The 17,846-nt window shown below is 34.6% G+C and overlaps 1 protein-coding gene across 2 annotated transcripts; it reads right to left on the reverse strand.

The window, feature by feature from the left end:
* Positions 1-305: 305 nt before the first annotated feature.
* On the reverse strand, positions 306-17,642 carry ANXA1 (annexin A1). Of its 2 annotated transcripts, XM_057722086.1 has the most exons (14): positions 17,492-17,590; positions 14,614-14,648; positions 11,080-11,156; positions 10,883-10,991; positions 10,267-10,361; positions 9,316-9,429; positions 8,791-8,881; positions 7,128-7,207; positions 6,878-6,934; positions 5,317-5,410; positions 4,366-4,461; positions 3,189-3,247; positions 1,671-1,793; positions 306-654 (listed from the first exon to the last, which is right to left on the reverse strand). In XM_057722086.1, exons 3-14 carry the CDS (start codon positions 11,143-11,145, stop codon positions 598-600), a joined length of 1,041 nt encoding a protein of 346 aa, XP_057578069.1. In that variant the 5' UTR covers positions 11,146-11,156; positions 14,614-14,648; positions 17,492-17,590; the 3' UTR covers positions 306-597. The 2 variants fall into 2 exon arrangements, with proteins under 2 accessions (XP_057578069.1, XP_057578068.1); XM_057722085.1 differs by lacking the exon at positions 14,614-14,648 and having other exon boundaries at positions 17,492-17,642.
* Positions 17,643-17,846: the final 204 nt, after the last annotated feature.

Here is a 17,846-nt window from a genome sequence, read left to right on the forward strand (position 1 = left end):
TTTTTATTGCTCTTGCCATTTCATCTTCATACTGGTTCATGAAATATAGCAGAATGTCCAGTTGTTACAACGCTGATGCAATAAACCCATTATTATATAGAGATACTCTCTCAATAATCTGTACCCAGATGTAAAAAGAAGTTCATTTTCTAATTCTCTGAATATTTGCTTTTATTTAATATGTAAAATCTGTTTCATTAGATGATTATAACTTAGAATCCAGGCTCCTGTCCCTTGATATCAAATTAAAAAACTGCATTACACACAAAAGAAAATCAGAATAGAACAAATGACACACCAATTGTCCTGTAAAATCATTTTATTTTCTGCGACATACACATTTTTCTCAGGCAATGTTACTAGAACAACCTCTTTATGAGGTTTTACAGTTTGGAGTAAATATATTTTTTTAAAAACTTATCTCTATTATATAAAGTTGTAATACAAAAAATGATTTATAAGCTATATTTTCCAGGAAGGAGTTACTAAACTATATTCCTGTTGAAGAAACTTTCCTATTCAACTCTATGATATGGAATGAAAAGATATAATTAAAAAGTCTTCTGATCAAAAAGCTTGAGATCACCAATGGAATGTTTAGTTTCCTCCACAGAGAGCCACCAGGATTTTTTCATAATCTCCCTTAGTTTCATCCTGTTGATTAAAAAATAAAGTATACTTAATGCTACCTGAGGCCATAATCAATAGGTGTTTTTTAATTGTACAATAACTATCGTATTAGACTTAACAGTTATAGAACATACATCACAGTACATCAGTTTTCTAGGATCTTGGATAAGAATATCACCTATTTAATTAAATAATATAATTCATATAGCAGATAACTGATATTTTAATTGATTATTATGTGAAAAGCAATAGCTTTTAAAATTCAGATTGTAAATTTCTCTGAACTGATTATATTATATATTAGAGCCATTATTTCCAAGAATGAAATATCACACAGAATTAAGTATAACACAATATAATTTCATATCATCTTTGACTCGCTTAACCAGAGTGAAAGTTATAAGCCTATGACATTCTCACTTTTTCTTGGTAGATTTTTATTATCCAATATAAATGCCAAATTGAATTTAAATAGTCACCTATCTTTCATTAAGTTCAAAACCCCCTGACTTGTCTTTCTTTTTACTTCTAAACTTGAACATGCATTTTACATATTTCACATATGACAAAATTAAGGAAAAATTTAGAATAAAAATTCTCTAATCCTCTGATCAATATTCATCGATCATAAATCATTATATCTCTCTTCTAAAATATTTTGATTGCTAAATGTCTGTATGGGGAACTGTTTCCATGACTACTGAAAAATTTGTAGTGTTTCAGTATAGAACTCACTAGTAGATTTTACCAGTGAAAGTTCAGTTTACTTTAAATTATGAATCTTTTTTTTAATTTTAATTTTTGACCGCCCCACATGGCATGTGGGATCTTAGTTCCCCGACCAGGGATTGAACCCACACCCCCTGCAGTGGAAGTGTGGAGTCTTAACCACTAGACCACCAGGGAAGTTCCTGTATCTTAATATAACAAATTAATCTTACATATGAAATTTACAGATACAATAAGTCAGCCTTTCTCTTTGAAGAAGTTGCAAAAGAATTGTCATTTGTGGGGGTAGCATTATGAAAATCACAACATACCAGGATGGCTTGGCAGAGAGAAATGCCATACAGCTTCTGATAGCATGCTTTGATGTCATTCATGTCAATTTCAGAACGGGAAACCATAATTCTGATCAGTATCTTATGACGAGTTCCAACACCCTGTTCAAAACAAATGATGGTAAGTGTCCCTTATACTCAGAGCACACTTCCAATAAGGCAGGATGTGGGTTTGAATGTGAAGCTCTTTTGCTCACCTGTATAGTTTCTATGGAGAAACTATCTCCACATTAAAATACAGACACACACAGACTCACACTTTACACAGTAGTAATAAAATGACACAAACCCAACTATGACATCAGCACTATGTACAAGAATTTTCAAAACCTCCTAATTGGTCTTCCACCATCCAGTCTTTTCCTCTATCTAAACTATTCAATAATTACAAATGAAGTAAACTTTCGAAATTGTAAACCTGATCTTCTGATTCATCTATTTAAAACCCTTCAATGGCCTTCTGTTGCTGTTAGGATGAAAACCAATCATTTTATCTGGGCTTACAACGCCCTGCCTAATTCTACAACTTCTTCCACCATTCACCATGACTCTAATTATTTTTGCTACCCTGAAAGGGACATGATAACGCCTTCTCCTGGACCAGACTTGCTTTATCCCTTCATTCTTTCCACTCCTGCTCTCATCTGGCTAATTCCTGTTCAAATACCAGGTCTTAGTTTAGCTGACAGCAAGGCTACATTGATTTCCAAAGTTTAGGGCACAGACCTCTCTTCTGCTCTTTTATGATACTAAGTATTCATCATTACCCAACTAATGACCTCACTGGATAACAGCAGGCATGGAGTCAGGGACTGTACTGCCTCCTATTAACACCTAGTGGCACAATGCCTATCACTTCATAGGGACTCTTTCCTATTAACTGAATAGTTAGATCTCTCTCTGAAGACGTCCTTATTTTGGAGTGGCAAAGGAAGAAAAGACAACTTCATAACTTGTCACAGTACAAGTATATAGGATGTATGCTAAACAATAAAGTGAAGTGGTTAAAGTCGTATCTCAAATACATCTTAATAACACCTTCCACTTCAGTGATCTTAGAACGACATTTTAAAATCTTAGAATGATATATAAAGCAATGGCATGGAAGACAGAATAATAAAAAAGATAAATGAAACTTAGAAAGAGGGAGATTGTAAAACTTACAACCTTAGCAGAAGTAGGTTACTAAAATCATACATTAAAAGAGGAAGTATATCACCCTCCCTTTGCTGACTAAGGTTTTATGCAAATCATGAGTAATCTACAAATTAACTTCAAGCTCACCTCACTATCTTACCTATAAAAAAAATAACAAATCTAACAGAACTTTATTCTAATACGGAAGTATATTACCTCTTGCTTTGGATGGAAAAGTAATTCTTTTTAATGGAAAGATATTAAAACAAGTGTAATTTTCAAACAATATGGAAATTTTCTGTTCTCCTCTCCATACACAATAATTTTTTCCCAAAGCAAATCATATTTGTTGAAAGTTACCTTCATGGCCTGATGAAGTTTCTCAGCAAAGAACATTGGTTTGCTTGTAGCACACTTCACTGCAAGAGAGGCATATTTTATGACATATTTGCCACAAAGGAAGAAAGATGCATGTGAAAGAAACAGGAAATATAGAGTTTTGCAATTAAGATTCTATTCTCCTTCCCTGTTCCTCAGCCCTCCTCCCAATATAGGATATTTGGCTTATAAGAAGCTATTCTCTAGATGGTGATTTTGAATATTCTGTCTCCTGACATCACTTATGTCCTATTATCTTAAATTTACGCAATTGCAACTTCAGTATTTCATGCTATCCTGAGTATACACTTCATGGAAACAGGGAAACCGGTAGTTGTTAAAGGTCATGCTGGCATGCGAGAAATACTTTTTTCATGTTGTAATAAGAAAAACAATTTAAGTGGAATAGGACGGTCTTAAAATATAAGGCAGCTGCCAAACAAAACACTAACAGATGTGTCAATTAGGAAGATTCTCTACCTTGATACTCGAAGTGTGGTCTATGGACCAAAAGAATTTGCATCAACTGAGAGCTTGGGAGAAATGCAGAATCCCAGGCCCCACCCCAGACCTACAGAATCAGAATCTGCATTTTAACAGGATTCCCAAGGGATTCATGTGCACATGAATGCTTGAGAAGCACTGCTTAACAATGCAGGTTTCTAAACCCTGACTGGTCATCTGAATAAAATGGGAAACCTTTAAAATCCTTTTCTTCTGAAGACCTTTTCAGAAGCCACCAGAGACCTACTGAATCAAAGCCTCTGGACTTGCCCAAGATTACTCAGATAACAAGTAGCAGACCAGAATGTGGGTCCGCATTTGTCTAACTCCAAATCCCATGCTCTTAATGACCATTTTGACCTTCCTTTGTGGCACACCCAGCCTGGCGTATTGCGTGGTATAAGTAGGTACTCAGTAAGTATTGTCCACAGGCCCATCTTTTTAAAAAAGGATATAATATCTATTATTACTAACAAGGCCCTTGTATAAATTTGGCTAAATATTTGTTACCATTATCTTACATGTTGAGTCTATTGGAAACATAGATAAATTATATCTGGGTTTTTGTTTTCTTATATTTTGTTTTGTAAATTATGGAACAGCATTGACAATGAAATTTCAAGTTAGAAAACATCCCCCCTCCCGGACTACATACCAATAACTGTGAGGCATTTCTCGATGTCACCTTTCAACTCCAGGTCCAGAACTTTGTTCATATCATGCTTACTGTACTTGGAATACTTCTGAAACACTGATATTAAATTTAAATTAAGAGATGTACAAAAAATCCTATTCTTTAGCAAACTTTAGCAAAATCAGGGCAACTGAGTCAAAGCATTCCTTAGGAGGACTGAACTTCAAAAAACTCATTTTAAAGCTAATTATTCAACTGAGCATATTTTGGATACATCATCTTCTCTGCTGTAACTTACATGGCTATTTTGGTGCTTCCGTATATTTTGGGGGAAATTTTTGCAAATGTTGACATTTATTAGAAGTGGCATCTGACTGACAGCCATAACACTACATCAGAGCTAAGTGCTACAGCAAATGGATCTTTCCTTATATAAAGATCTGTGTAGCAGATTTCTCTTAATTTTAACATTAGAAATTAGAGCGCTGTATTAAAAAAAATAATAAACTTTAGGTAATCATCATGACCTTCCCTTTGCCTTGACTTCCTAAAGACTCAGAGCTAAATCTTGTGATCGAAGGCAAGAACTCTTTGTTTGGTTTGTGTTAGTGTAGCATCTAGATACTCTTTTCTTCACCTAGCCCTGAGGTTTTTTTTGTTTTTTTTTTCATTGTAATTTCATTTGTTCTGTTGTATGTGTGTAGATCTATTCCAAATATTTGGGGGAAAGGAAATAGTAAAAATAATGAACTAATGTTCTACATGCCAAAGTCATATAATGTGTTTCAAATACTATAAAATGGTGGTGCCGCAAAGCTAGACAAATGCACAAATAGTAACAAGGGGTCAGGAGCACTGTATCCATTTGGGATAGGAGTGACACTGATGAAGATTTCTTTCCTTTCTCTTACTTGTCCTCAAAAAACTGCATCTTCTGTAAACAGTCCCAGGAAACATTTGTTTTCTTCTTACCTCTGCGAAGATGGGGATAGCTTCTGGTGGTCAGAATGGTAGTGAACACATTCACATCTGTCCCTTTTCTTCTTTCTCCTGCTTCATATAAGGCCTGTCAAGAAACACAAAAATAAACCCATGACCATCTGCTGACTTGATATCTGCACAAGAACGTTAGATCACTTCAAAGATTTGGGAGTCAGCTTCTTTGTATCCAATACAATCAGTGCTGAGTAGGCAATGCTAAGATTATAATTTCCTTAAAGATGGGGACTCTGTTTTGTCAAGTATCTTCCACAGTATCTCTCAAGGTGCCTCGCAAACACTAGACAGAGCCTGAATATATGTTTGCAGAATAAATGTTTGTTGAATTAAATTGCCTCGAGATTACATTCTGTATCAAGGCAATTCCAAGGGACGCTCTAATTTTGAATTTTACTTTTAATTCTGACTCTGCAACTAAATAGCTCTGTAATCTTAGAAAGATAGTTTGACCTTATTAAACTACAGATTTTCCTCTTTTGTAAATGAAAAACATAATCCCTGCCTTCTTGTCACAAACATGCTCTGTTAACTTTGAAATGTTCATTACCATCCTCCTCCTGGGTCACATTAATCCATGTAGCTGCCATAAATATACATCTAAGAGCCCTGGTAGTCTTAAAATGCAAAGCAAATTCAGAAATATCACAAGCAAATAAGAGTAAATTCTTATTATGGTCATTATTCAAATGCTAACTTTCATTCTTTGATATTATTGCACAATTTCTATTAAAATGGTCACCTTTCCAAAGGGCATATCCTGGACTTTCCAAGCAAACATCTGATATATATGCATTCTTTCAACAAAAGTTGATAAATCCCTATTAAGTGCAGGATAATGTACTGGTACAGTGAAGGGAGTAAAGGTGGTCAAATAAGTTTCTGTTCTTACTAACTCACTGTAATGAATTTGTAGAGAATACTAACTGTACTATGATGAAGGCATATGTAAATAATAGCTGTCATTTATTTTGTTAACAAAAATCCCAGGCCCTAAAATTTTACAGTTTTTCTAATGTTGCCAGTGGATTGATATATAAATAACAAGCAATCTCGCTGAAACTATATATAACAATATACTTGAAAGTATATAAATGTTATAATTTTTAATATCATTACCATAATATTTTTACAGTATAAACTTATTCCTCTAAACCAATGCTCACTGTTAAAAGCTGTTAGATGTGCTTATTCTTTCCACTTTACTTTCTTATACCTGTTAAAATAAAAATTCAGTTTTCTCAACAAAACCATTCTGGGGAATAGCAAATCAAATCCTCATTGTTCTCTCTCAATCCACTCCAGCTTCGTGAATAGTGCAGGCCATTGAAAACATAAAGACCACATTTCTTCTCTTGGACCACTTGAGTGCAGGGTGGTGGGCATCATTCAGGGAATGGACATTAGGTGCCATTGTCCTTTCGGAGGCCCTCAGATTTGCTTCCACATGGAGGCCCTCAAGTGGTCCCTCACCTTTGGTAGGAACTATTCGAAGTAGGAAAGTGGATTCTAGGGGTATTTGCGAGCACTTGCTTACCCTGGCATCCGAATCAGCCAAGTCGTCGTTTAGGGCAAGCTCCTCAGATCGGTCACCCTGAAAAATATCCCATTCTTTTGTAAGTAGTTATCTAGCATGTAATCACATGATTTACTTAATTCCCTTAGAATCAGATGAGTAATATTCTCTGTGGAAAAAGGAGTGAATTGCTTATTTCTAGAGAGAGATGAAATCTAAGATTTTACTTTTCACAAAAGAAGAGGCATTTCCTAAACTATTTGAGTTATACCTTAGCAAGAGAAAGCAAAGCCTTCTCATAATCTCCAGATGTGTCTGCGGCGATGTCTTTAGCCAGATCTCTCTTCAGTTCTGAGAAATAAGAAAAGCAAATTTTGTAGTAAACTAGTGATAAGTAATGGTGATAATAATAATATCTCACATCTCTATATTGGCTCACAATTTGCAATGCCAAGTGTTCAATGACTTACGGAACATCTTTCAAATATTATCATTTTTTAATAAAAATAGAGAAGTCAGAGCAAGTAAAATTTTTGATCAGCAAATTTATTTCCTATAAGGCAATTAAAACAATTTAGATAATACTGTGAATGAAAACCTATAGCCCTAAAACTTTTGCTAACAAGAATAAATTGCATAGGTATACATTATTAAGTAACTAATTCTGAAATAAAACCTGCCAGAATTTAAGCAATGGGATGAAGAGAACAGTTATTTAAAAGAATGAACCAGACTTGCTTGAACACACAGTATTTATTTACTTTAAAAATGATAAATATCTTATATGTAATATGATTTAGTTATGCATGTATGTGTATGTATACCCATCTACATTAGATATAGATTTTAAACTTTTCTTTGTTAAATACCCTTACTTAACTTGCAAAACAATACTGTATTAGCAAAAAATTAACTGAATTTATAATTCACTAGAAGACGGAACAAGTTAATAAGCCGTTATTGAACTGTACCTTGGGAATGACTTATGGATATGTGCCTTTGTAAACTATGTTTTATGAAAGAAAAAACTAATAATAATGCCCCTCTTGATGACTATCAGTGACAAAGGGATCTAAGATAAATATTGATAATGAGATATGAATTACAGAAAAGCAGGGTAAAAGCTTCCTTATTCTGGTTCCTTTATTAGATTGCTGTGAAAATAATATACAAGTGCTATTGCATTCTCTGTGCTTGGTATTAAAATCAAGCAGAAAGATCCTCTATGGTGCTATATATTGGGCTGGGAAAACAAAAAAGCTGGGGGCTTGGGAAACTAGAAAAGGAAAATAGGAAAGACCCAGCACTGCCCAGGACCCATTTGCAGACGCTCTTTACGGTGTTGAGCGCACCACTGAAATGGGACATTTCACTGAAGAGATAAAATGAGCCATGGCTGGCCTTTCATCCTCATGGATTTAACTCAATGTTGAGAGTAAGTGCATCATTTATGTTCATAAAGGTAAAGTTAGTTTCCATCAGAGAATTGTGAGCACCAAGCTCTTTACCTTTTCAAGGACAAAAGTTTGGAGTGTGTTGTTGTTCTTTTCAAAATGAAAGACAATGGGACATTTTTATGAAATAAGTCTCAGAAAAATGAGAAATGTTTTTAGAAAATTCTTTAAATTCAGTGCCTTAAATTGAGTTTTCCATTGCAATAATATGTGGCCATTTGTCCCAGAGGGACACTTTTTAATTAAAATGCAAACTTGATGAGAGCTGAGACAATTGTGTCCCTTATCTGCACCCCAGCAACTCTGATCTGTCTGGTAACAGTATGTGCGTGTGGTAGACATATGACAAACAGTGAAGAAATATGTTTATATGTAGCTTCCAAAGTCCTCGTAATTAGCATCCACACTCAATTTTTTAAAAAGTATATCACATTTCCTTTCCAACTAAGCACCTGGACTGTTGGACTGTTTAAAACTTACCCTCTCTATAGACTCTGTTAATTTCTCTGATTTCTCTGTTAGTTCTTGATGCCAAAATTTCATTCAGAGTGTCTTCATCAGTTCCAAGGCCCTGAATTGAAAAAGAAGAAAAAAAGAAATGTAGAAAAATCTTCATTCAAGAGTATCAACTAGTTTTTGTGTCCCAAAATTTGTTCAAATCTGACATTTAGTGAATTTCTTATAGTATTTAGTAAATATCCACAATATTTAATAATTACAGTAAGGTCTATCTATTATATATTGCTCTAAAAACAAAATGGGTTTAAAGCCAACATTTTGGGCAAATATATAAAACGTGAGATATATGACATATAGTAACATCATGAAGATAGTGGAAATAACATAGTTGTTAACACCAACATTTATTTATTTGTTCATTCACTTATTCATATTACCGCTGATTGACAGCCCTGTACTAGTTGTTGAGAATACAATAGGAGAATACAATAAGTGAATTCAACATTCTCTTGAGGAAAGGAGTTTTGCTTAAATTGGGTGATTTACCTTCATGGCAGCACGGAGCTCATCAGCGTCAAACTGGGCTGGAGTTTTCAATAGAGCCAAAGCAACTTCCTCAAGGTGACCTGTGAGGGCTTTCTTCAGAGCTTCATCCAGGGGCTATAACAAGATTTTATACTCTTCTAGTAAATAACTGCTAGGTGATACAGTAATACAGTGTTACCTAACCTTTAGATAGTCTTACTGAGTTCTAAACCCAACCATTTTTTAGAGCTCCTTCCCTTTTCATAGAAAGGGTACTTGATATTTAATATCTTAATCTTTTAAATCTAGAGTGATTAGGATGAAATTTACTGAATTCATTGATAATGTCTTAAAGGACAGGGTTCTCAATCTTTTATACAGGGAAGAAATCACAAAGCTCAAAAGATAGGTGTTGGGTATTAACAGAAACAGTAGTAAGAATACTTTAAAAATTATGTGTTAATAACTTTTACAACCATTGGGATTTGCGCTGTTCAAATAAGTACAATAATCAGATATTAAATAGCTTTCTAACTGTACTCCTTAAAAAAATTACTCATATTTTGTATAAAAATATAAAGCTTACTTTTAAAGTAGAATTATATGTATAAACTTTACATTCAGACGTTAAACAGCTCAGTTTAAACTTTAGCAGAAGACACATTTCAATCAACATATTTCTTATTGCCAATAGTAATCTTGATGTCTGTTATGTTCACGTTAAAGGCTTGTCTCCAATACAGAAAACCACGTGTACAAAGAATCAAGATGATAAAACAATGCATAAAACCAGTAAATTTGCTAGAATTGATTACATTGCAACCAAGAGGATAAATACAGTAATCCCAGACTTAGTTGTAATGGAAAAACAGTGGCTAGAGACTGAAAGAACTAGGCAACTGTGCTTCAAACTCTATATTTAAATGTAACTATGACTGAAATTAATTATCTAAATTAACCACTCCGACCTACCTTTCCTTTTTCCTGAAGATAGGCTGCTTTGATCTGCTGACGCTGTGCATTGTTTCTCTTAGTTAGAATTTCAATGATGGTTGCTTCATCCACACCTGGAAATAAAGGGCCCCTAGACTTTTAAAACCAATTTTCTTCATCTTCAGTAACCGACATAAAATGATTCATTATCAAGATGCTTCAAATGAAGTTCTTAACAAAAACAAGAAGTATAAATTACACCAGACTAGGGTATGGACGTGACATTGCATTATCAAATGGAAGCACTTAGAATGACATTCCATTCACTTGAATGAAAACGGAGGAAGAAATTGTTCCTGGTCCTCAGTGTTGCAGTGTTTGGTTCCTAGTTCAAACCCTAAGGGTAAGCAGAGGTGTTGACTTCAGCACTGAGCCTGTTAGAAATGAGCTTTGTAAGGATAGAGATTCTACTGTAGCAGTAGAGATTCTACTGATTTGACCAAAATTCCCTAAGTGCTGAGAAAGGAAATATATCTTTACTGACAAAGAAATCTTATCTTCAAAATCAAACAGACTCTTTCCGTTGCACATGTGTGTTTTTCAGTAGCCATTCTGAAATGTCTAGGAGGGGACTGTTTTAGGGAGACAGAATTACCTTTAACTGTGATTGCTTTATGCAAGGCCTCAACATCCGAGGATGGATTGAAGGTAGGATAGGGGCTCACTGCTGACCCAGGACCACCTTTGGATGTTTTCACAGTTTTCTGTGATGAGAGAGAAATAAATTACTGTTCATTCACTTACATTAGTTTCTATCTTAATATTTAACTAAGTGACTGTCACTTGACTTACGATGTACTCCTGCTCTTCATTGTCAATAAACCAGGCCTGCTTCAGGAATTCAGATACCATTGCCATTTTTGAAAGATCTGAAAAGAAAACAGGTAGATGCTTTTACAAACCACAAACTCACTGCACATACACACCACTCCACCCCCTCATATACATAAGACGTTGAGCAGCCTTGCCTTTACTTTCCAGGGTTACTCTTAGGAGCATCACAAAATGCTAGATTTGGGTTTTTTAAAAAGAATGTCTACTACCCTTAAACAGAAACCCATAGTGTCAGAAATGTAGCTTTTCCTCAGCATATTCAGTCCTCGCCTTAGGGCTCAGATGCCTTCTATAAGTAAGCTTACAGGCTGAAGAGAGGAACTGGTGTTTCACTTCACTTCTCCACATTTACAGGCCACCCAGTATATGCCAAGCACTGAGGGCGCAAAAACATTGAAACATCCCTTGCCTCAAAGAATTTAAAGCCAGTGTGTGCTCTCCCTAAGAAAACTCAAAAGCTAAGAACAATTCTTAGAGGAAGTTCGGGGTGATATGAGCCTCTCTTGGGAAGAGTTGAGATTAGCCTGGCAGAAAAAAACAGAGAAGCTTGTCATATTTGGGAAGTTGAAAGAAGCTTACTAGAGCAAAAAATGTTAACAGAAGCCCAAATTTAAAAGTTTAAATGTGTTTCCAAAGTTTTGGATAAACATTATTGGATTTTTAAAAACAAAGTTATATTTCAGAAAGGTCACTCATCCTGTACCATGGAGAATGGCTAGGTGAGCAAGATGGAAGATTAGAGACCAGTTAGTAAGTTGTAGGAGAGTCTATCCAGGATTAATGAGGACTTGAACAAAAGTAATGAGTAGAGAAAGAGCATAATATTGACATTTATAAGGTAAAATAATCTATAAAAATCTACAGGAGTGGATTCAGACTCAAAACTCTATCTATAAAAAGGTATCCAGGTGATTATTTCTCCCCGAAATAGTTTTCTTTTCTATTCCTTGGTATAAAATTATTTCAGCACCTGGAGTAATCACTGCACTCACATTTCTTCTTATTTGAGCTGTTTAAATACTAATCTTACATGTGTTTTTTTACCCAACACAAAAAAAACCCAGAAAAGGATACTTTTATACCAGGCGCTTTGCTCTAGCAGGATTCATTAGAGTGAATTTGCACTATGCATGCCCTCTTCTGGAAAATTCTATCTTAAAGAAATGTTATTGACCTGCTATCATGGCTCAGCAATATTTTTATTTAATAAAACATGTATATTTTTAAAACCTGAAGTATGTTAAAAAAATATTAATGCATTTTCTGTGTTATCTACAAAAGAAGCCATCAATAATCCTTTTTGTCAGGGATGTGTTTTCTTAGGGGCCCAAGCTCCAGCTCTACACTGGTGTCTCTCCATACCCTTTTGTTTATTTCTCTGGAGACTGCTATCATGAGTACATCTGAAAAAGATTGGAAGGATACTCTTAGCAGTTTTAAATTCTTGCTATGAAGCTAAATGACTCATGAGGAATAAAACCCATAACCTGATTCCTTAACAGCATGTTCAGACAAAGTATTTCAATCCACACCTGCTGAAAAATGGCTGTAGTTCCAAGTAATGAGATTAAATACATGAGGGAAATAATATCCAAAGCAGAAACTATCTCCACTTAATTATCATGGGGATTGTTCAAATTACCACTCTGTCATCTGTAAGAAGAACCAATATATTGCTCACTCAGTCTCTTCCCCACAAGCAATTGATAAATTTAAAATTATTTCCTGAGATAAAGTCATGGTGTACAATTTTGCACAAGGTTTTAGTTCCTAGTATACAATAATCTGGTGCAATTGCTTTTGGCACATGGAGTTTCATTTTCCTTTTGCTTAATTGGCACATTTAAAACTTCTTGCAATTTCTGGCAAGTTTTCAGGTACTTAAAATTTCCATTTTTATCATTGCACACATGCCTTTTATAAAGTAGAATCCTCCAAACGAGTGATATGACTGGTCACTTAGCAAAGTACTTTTCCCTCATTTATAGAAACGTGTTACAATATTTCCACTCTTTTCAGTTAGAAAAGAAAAACTTCAAAAGAGATCAAAGAAGATATTAAAGATATTGTCAAATATAATTTTAAAGATGAGCCTCACAACTTCAAAATTAATTTTATGAAAACTTTACTGTACTTCACAATTTTTTCATTTAAAAATGCTTAGGTAATGCATCAATTTCTTAAAAAATAAACTTGAAAAAGCCTAAAAAATATTGCTCTATTAATTACATTATACAAAATAACAAAAATAAAGGGGTTGAATGATTTGTTTTACACAAGAGTGTCCATAGAGGAGACAGCTTTGTGACAAACCCTCTGTGTTCCTAGATTTTTAGTCTGAAGCCATTTAGATGGCCTGAAGTTATGATCTGGAATATGGTCTGGAAAAGAAAAGCAACCTGACTAGAACATACCTCAGGAAGGCAATTGGAGGAAAATGGAATCTCAATTCAGCCCAATAAGACCCACTAGCTCTCAGCAAAGTTTAAAGACACAAGGATGATGGCAGGATGTAATAAACTGCCCTCAAGGAAATAGATTTAATCACGTTCCACTAGTTAAGTGCTCAAACAGCAACTGCATGTTTTAACAGAACCTTGAATAGTTGCAACACACCTTAGGAATACCAGAGCAAAAATATTTTGCTCAAATTGTATTGCTAAACCATTCTGTGTGTTCAGTACCTAACTTCTGCATGAAAACCAGCATTTTGTACTTGATAAAACCCATTCAATAATTTGAAGGTAAGATTTCTTAACTATAAATAAATAATGCATGCAAACATGTTTTATTGACTACCACATGTTATATAGATATTGGTCATATGCTTTTACTATTCAGAGAATGATCTAGTCTATAAATTAGAATTGTACAGTAAAAAAAAATGTAATAACTCTGAGTTCACAAAAGGTTTTATTTTTTCCATCTTTTCTTTTTAGTTGCAATGTTTAAAATATGTACTAGGTATTTAAGAGCTTATTTTATTAATTTTCGTTGGTTCAATATATATTTAATCTGGCTACCAATGAGCTCTGAAACCAAATTTATCTCAGTCCTTAACATCATCTAATTTGAAGATGAAATTGACTGTTTATACATAGGCTGACCTATAGGGAAATTAATAATATTCCAGAGTTCTTCTAATTAATCATTTGTGAACATGCACTGCCTACCAATCTCATTTATCTATGAAAAAGTGTGTAACTTTCTACAGATTAACATTTTTTTGCATGTGTCATAAGAGAGCTCTCTTCCCCTCATTCAGTAAGAAATTAAAGAAGGTAAATAAGCATAAAAAGATGCTAGACAGAGAGGAAGCTATGCTTACTAAATGTAAGGGAAAGGTATTCCAGAAATGGTACATTAGCAATTGTAAACTGGACAGTTTGAGACAGTTTGAGAAAACTAAGGCTTATTGTATGAAAGTTAATTTCCTTATTTTTTTTAAACTGCACTATAGTTGAAGTATTTAGAGACATAGGGACATCATACCTGCAGTGTTCTTTCAAATGATACAGAAAAAATAACTATATAGAGAGGGTAGAAGAGGGAAAGGGAAGAATTAATGATAAAGCAAGTGTGGGGAAATGTTAACACTTGGGGAATCTGGGTAAAAGTATATAGTAATTCAGTGCAATATTTTTGCAACTTTTCAAAACTTTTTTGCAAGTTTTAAAATTATCACAGAAGAACAGTTTTTAATAACTTTAAAAACCACAATTTCTATCTCTGTCAGCTTCATGAAAAGCTACTTCCAGAATTTCTGACAGAGGAAACTGAGTTTTGTGGTCTATCATGCCTTCCTCGTGACAACTGAAAAACATCAGAGTTCTGCAAAGATAGCAGCAGAAATTGATCCTTGCAGAGGACATCATTACTCCCATTTTCTAACTGGGAAAACAAAGTGTAATTTTTTTCTGGCAGTTTTCTAGATACTAGTGGCAAGCATCAAAACGATGATAAGATCAACGTTATTTTTAATAGGTTACACCTAAGAATCAAATGCATTCACAATTAACCCAGTGAGACTGTGGCAGGTTTCACCCTGGCCCAAGGGAGTTTATTTTTCAATACTTTGGCCTGTGCCTAGTTTTTTTTCCTTGAATATGTATTTCACAAGTCTTTCCCACACCTGGTTATGTGATAAAAGGCAATTAGTCTGTACAATGCTATGACTTATGAAGAACCACCTTGTGAAAGGTAGTCTCATGAATGTTTTGCTTCTAGGCTTTTGAGTAGGGTGTTCCCTTTGCCTGGAATGCTGTTTTCATCCTCCACATTCAATTCCCTTTGCCTAAATGATGCTTCTTAGTAAGGACTCAGCCTAGACCTCCTGACACCCTCCAGGAGGCCTTCCTTGGTTCAGCACTGGGGTGAGTGACCACAGTCTGCGCTCTCCCAAAGCATCCTGCCTTTACTCCTACACTTGCCCCTATTGTTCTGCATTATCACTTTCTATTTACTTATCTATATTTATAGCAGCATTCCATGGGGGCAGTGATAATTTACCATTCATTATGAACCTCTAATCCGTGGCAGAATGCCTGTTACTAAGTATACTAATAAGCATCATTGAATGAACAAGTATTGTATCAGTGCTAATAATTGAGGGAAAATACCTATACTAATTTAACAAATATTTTCTATTTTGACTCTCTTTAGCTGGCTGTAATGACTTCAAGAAAACATTTAAAAAAAAAAAGAAAGAAAGAAAATATTTAACTTCTCCAGGGGTGCGGGTCTCCATTTATAAATTACACAATAGCTAAGATTCATTGTAGCTCTGAAGTGGCAGTCTTAAATTTCACCTCAAGTACATGGAAGTGGAGAAAATTAGCATAATGAAGGAAGGTATTAAATAAATCTTTCAGTTCTGATCTTTCTGATAAAAATCTCTCCCATTTTAAGGAAAGAGGAAATCATTTACTTAAAAAAACAGCTTTTGGTTTGTCACTGAAAAATAATAGGTCCAATGGTTTTAAATATGTCATCAATTAATGGGTCTAGAGAGGATTAAGAACCAGCTCAGCAAGCTAACATCAATAGAAACCAATCTTTGCAGATCCTTTGATTGAAAAAAGTATTTAATAACCATGAAACTCTAGTTGGTTTCTTAACAATATTATTATTAACTGTTTTGTCAACATTCATCAAATGTTGGATATCTGCCAGATGTGGTTGAGCCTGGGGCGAGGGCGGTAACATAACTTCTGGAGGAGAGGCCATTTTGAAATTATGAAACCAGCATTTTACCACATTTGAATCGTTTTGCAATGTGCCTACCAAAATACATTCCTACGAGCAGAGGAGAATATTACTTTCTCAAAGTCCATACATAATTTTAGACATAAATAATGCAAGAAAAAGCACACATTTTTTGATTAACTAGCACTAAAAATCAAATGTTAGGTCATTTAACTTAACATTCAGAATGAGCTAAGAAAAAATTCTTGAAGGAACATTTGCAATAAACAATAGCCAGATATATGGTTAGGATTCAGAATCTCTCACTTTTGCACATAAATCCAACACCAGTAAAAACTCTACTTTAGATCTGCTTTTGCTTTTCTAAGGAGTTTTATGGCCATTAGCTCATTCAACAATCAAGATGTTACTAAGTGGAATAATTTTTTGAAGGCCCTACAGGCATTCCCAAAAGAAAACTTATCTGACACCACCCAGGAAATACTTCCTTTCCCCTTAGGTTTTCAAATCAGCACTTGAAAAGCCTGTCTATGACACAAAGACTACAGGAAAAAGAATGTGGCCACACCCTCTCTAAATGAAATGATTAGTAAGTGGATCCTCTTATTTTTTTACACTGCATGAGTGAACATAACATTAATTTCAAAATGTTAATTACAAAGGGCATAATTGCCACTATGAGGTCTGAATCTATTTTCGTTTCTTTTTTTTTTTTTACAAAAGAAAAAAATAAACTATTTAACTCCAGCTATTTTGAAATAGTTCCCTGAAACCCACGTCTGGATTCTTTTGGCCTGGCTGCCCAGAAACACCCACCATCCATCATGATTTCCATGTAAAGCACACACAGCTCTTGAAAACTCATAACTTGTAGTAAAAAATACATTCTTTCCTTCTTTTCCGTGGTAACTCACCAACAGTACAATAAGCCAGTATTAAGCAAAGTTTCCTTGTTTTTAAAATTGTATTTCTTAACTCAGTAAAAATAAAACATTACAATTTGTGATTTCCAAAATATAAATAGCCAATGTAATTTTACAGAAAGGTTTATCATACATGTAAGTGCAGCTAGCCATAGATTCCACAGAAGAAGTAACATTAAACACCGTGATGGGAAAAGTTTTCAGAACAGCCAAAACTAACTAAAAGGCAAACCAAGACTTACGTTTTTTTGCACCTCCGTCCAAAGACCTAAAGAGAGATTCTTCTCAGAACAGTTCAGGCTGGAAGTGGAACCTTGGGCTTCTGATTTTATAGAATTTGAAAGGAGGCCACACCTAGCAACCAGAAGTTAGTAACGGGCTGCCTTTTGTTTGAAATACAGGCCTCGGCCCTGCCCCAAACAAAGTGAAACAAGCCTTGCAAAACTACTCACTAAACCAACTCAGAGCTGACAGCACAAAGCAAAAAAGCCAGAAGTACAGATTTTTTTCCTCCTTTTTAGTTTGCACTGTTTTTTTCCCGGGGAAAGAGATTGCAAGAGATTTTCAAGTATGAAGTATTATCTGCCTCAATCCTGA

This window comes from Hippopotamus amphibius, chromosome 2 (genome assembly GCF_030028045.1).
Source record: "Hippopotamus amphibius kiboko isolate mHipAmp2 chromosome 2, mHipAmp2.hap2, whole genome shotgun sequence".
Lineage (NCBI taxonomy): Eukaryota > Metazoa > Chordata > Mammalia > Artiodactyla > Hippopotamidae > Hippopotamus > Hippopotamus amphibius.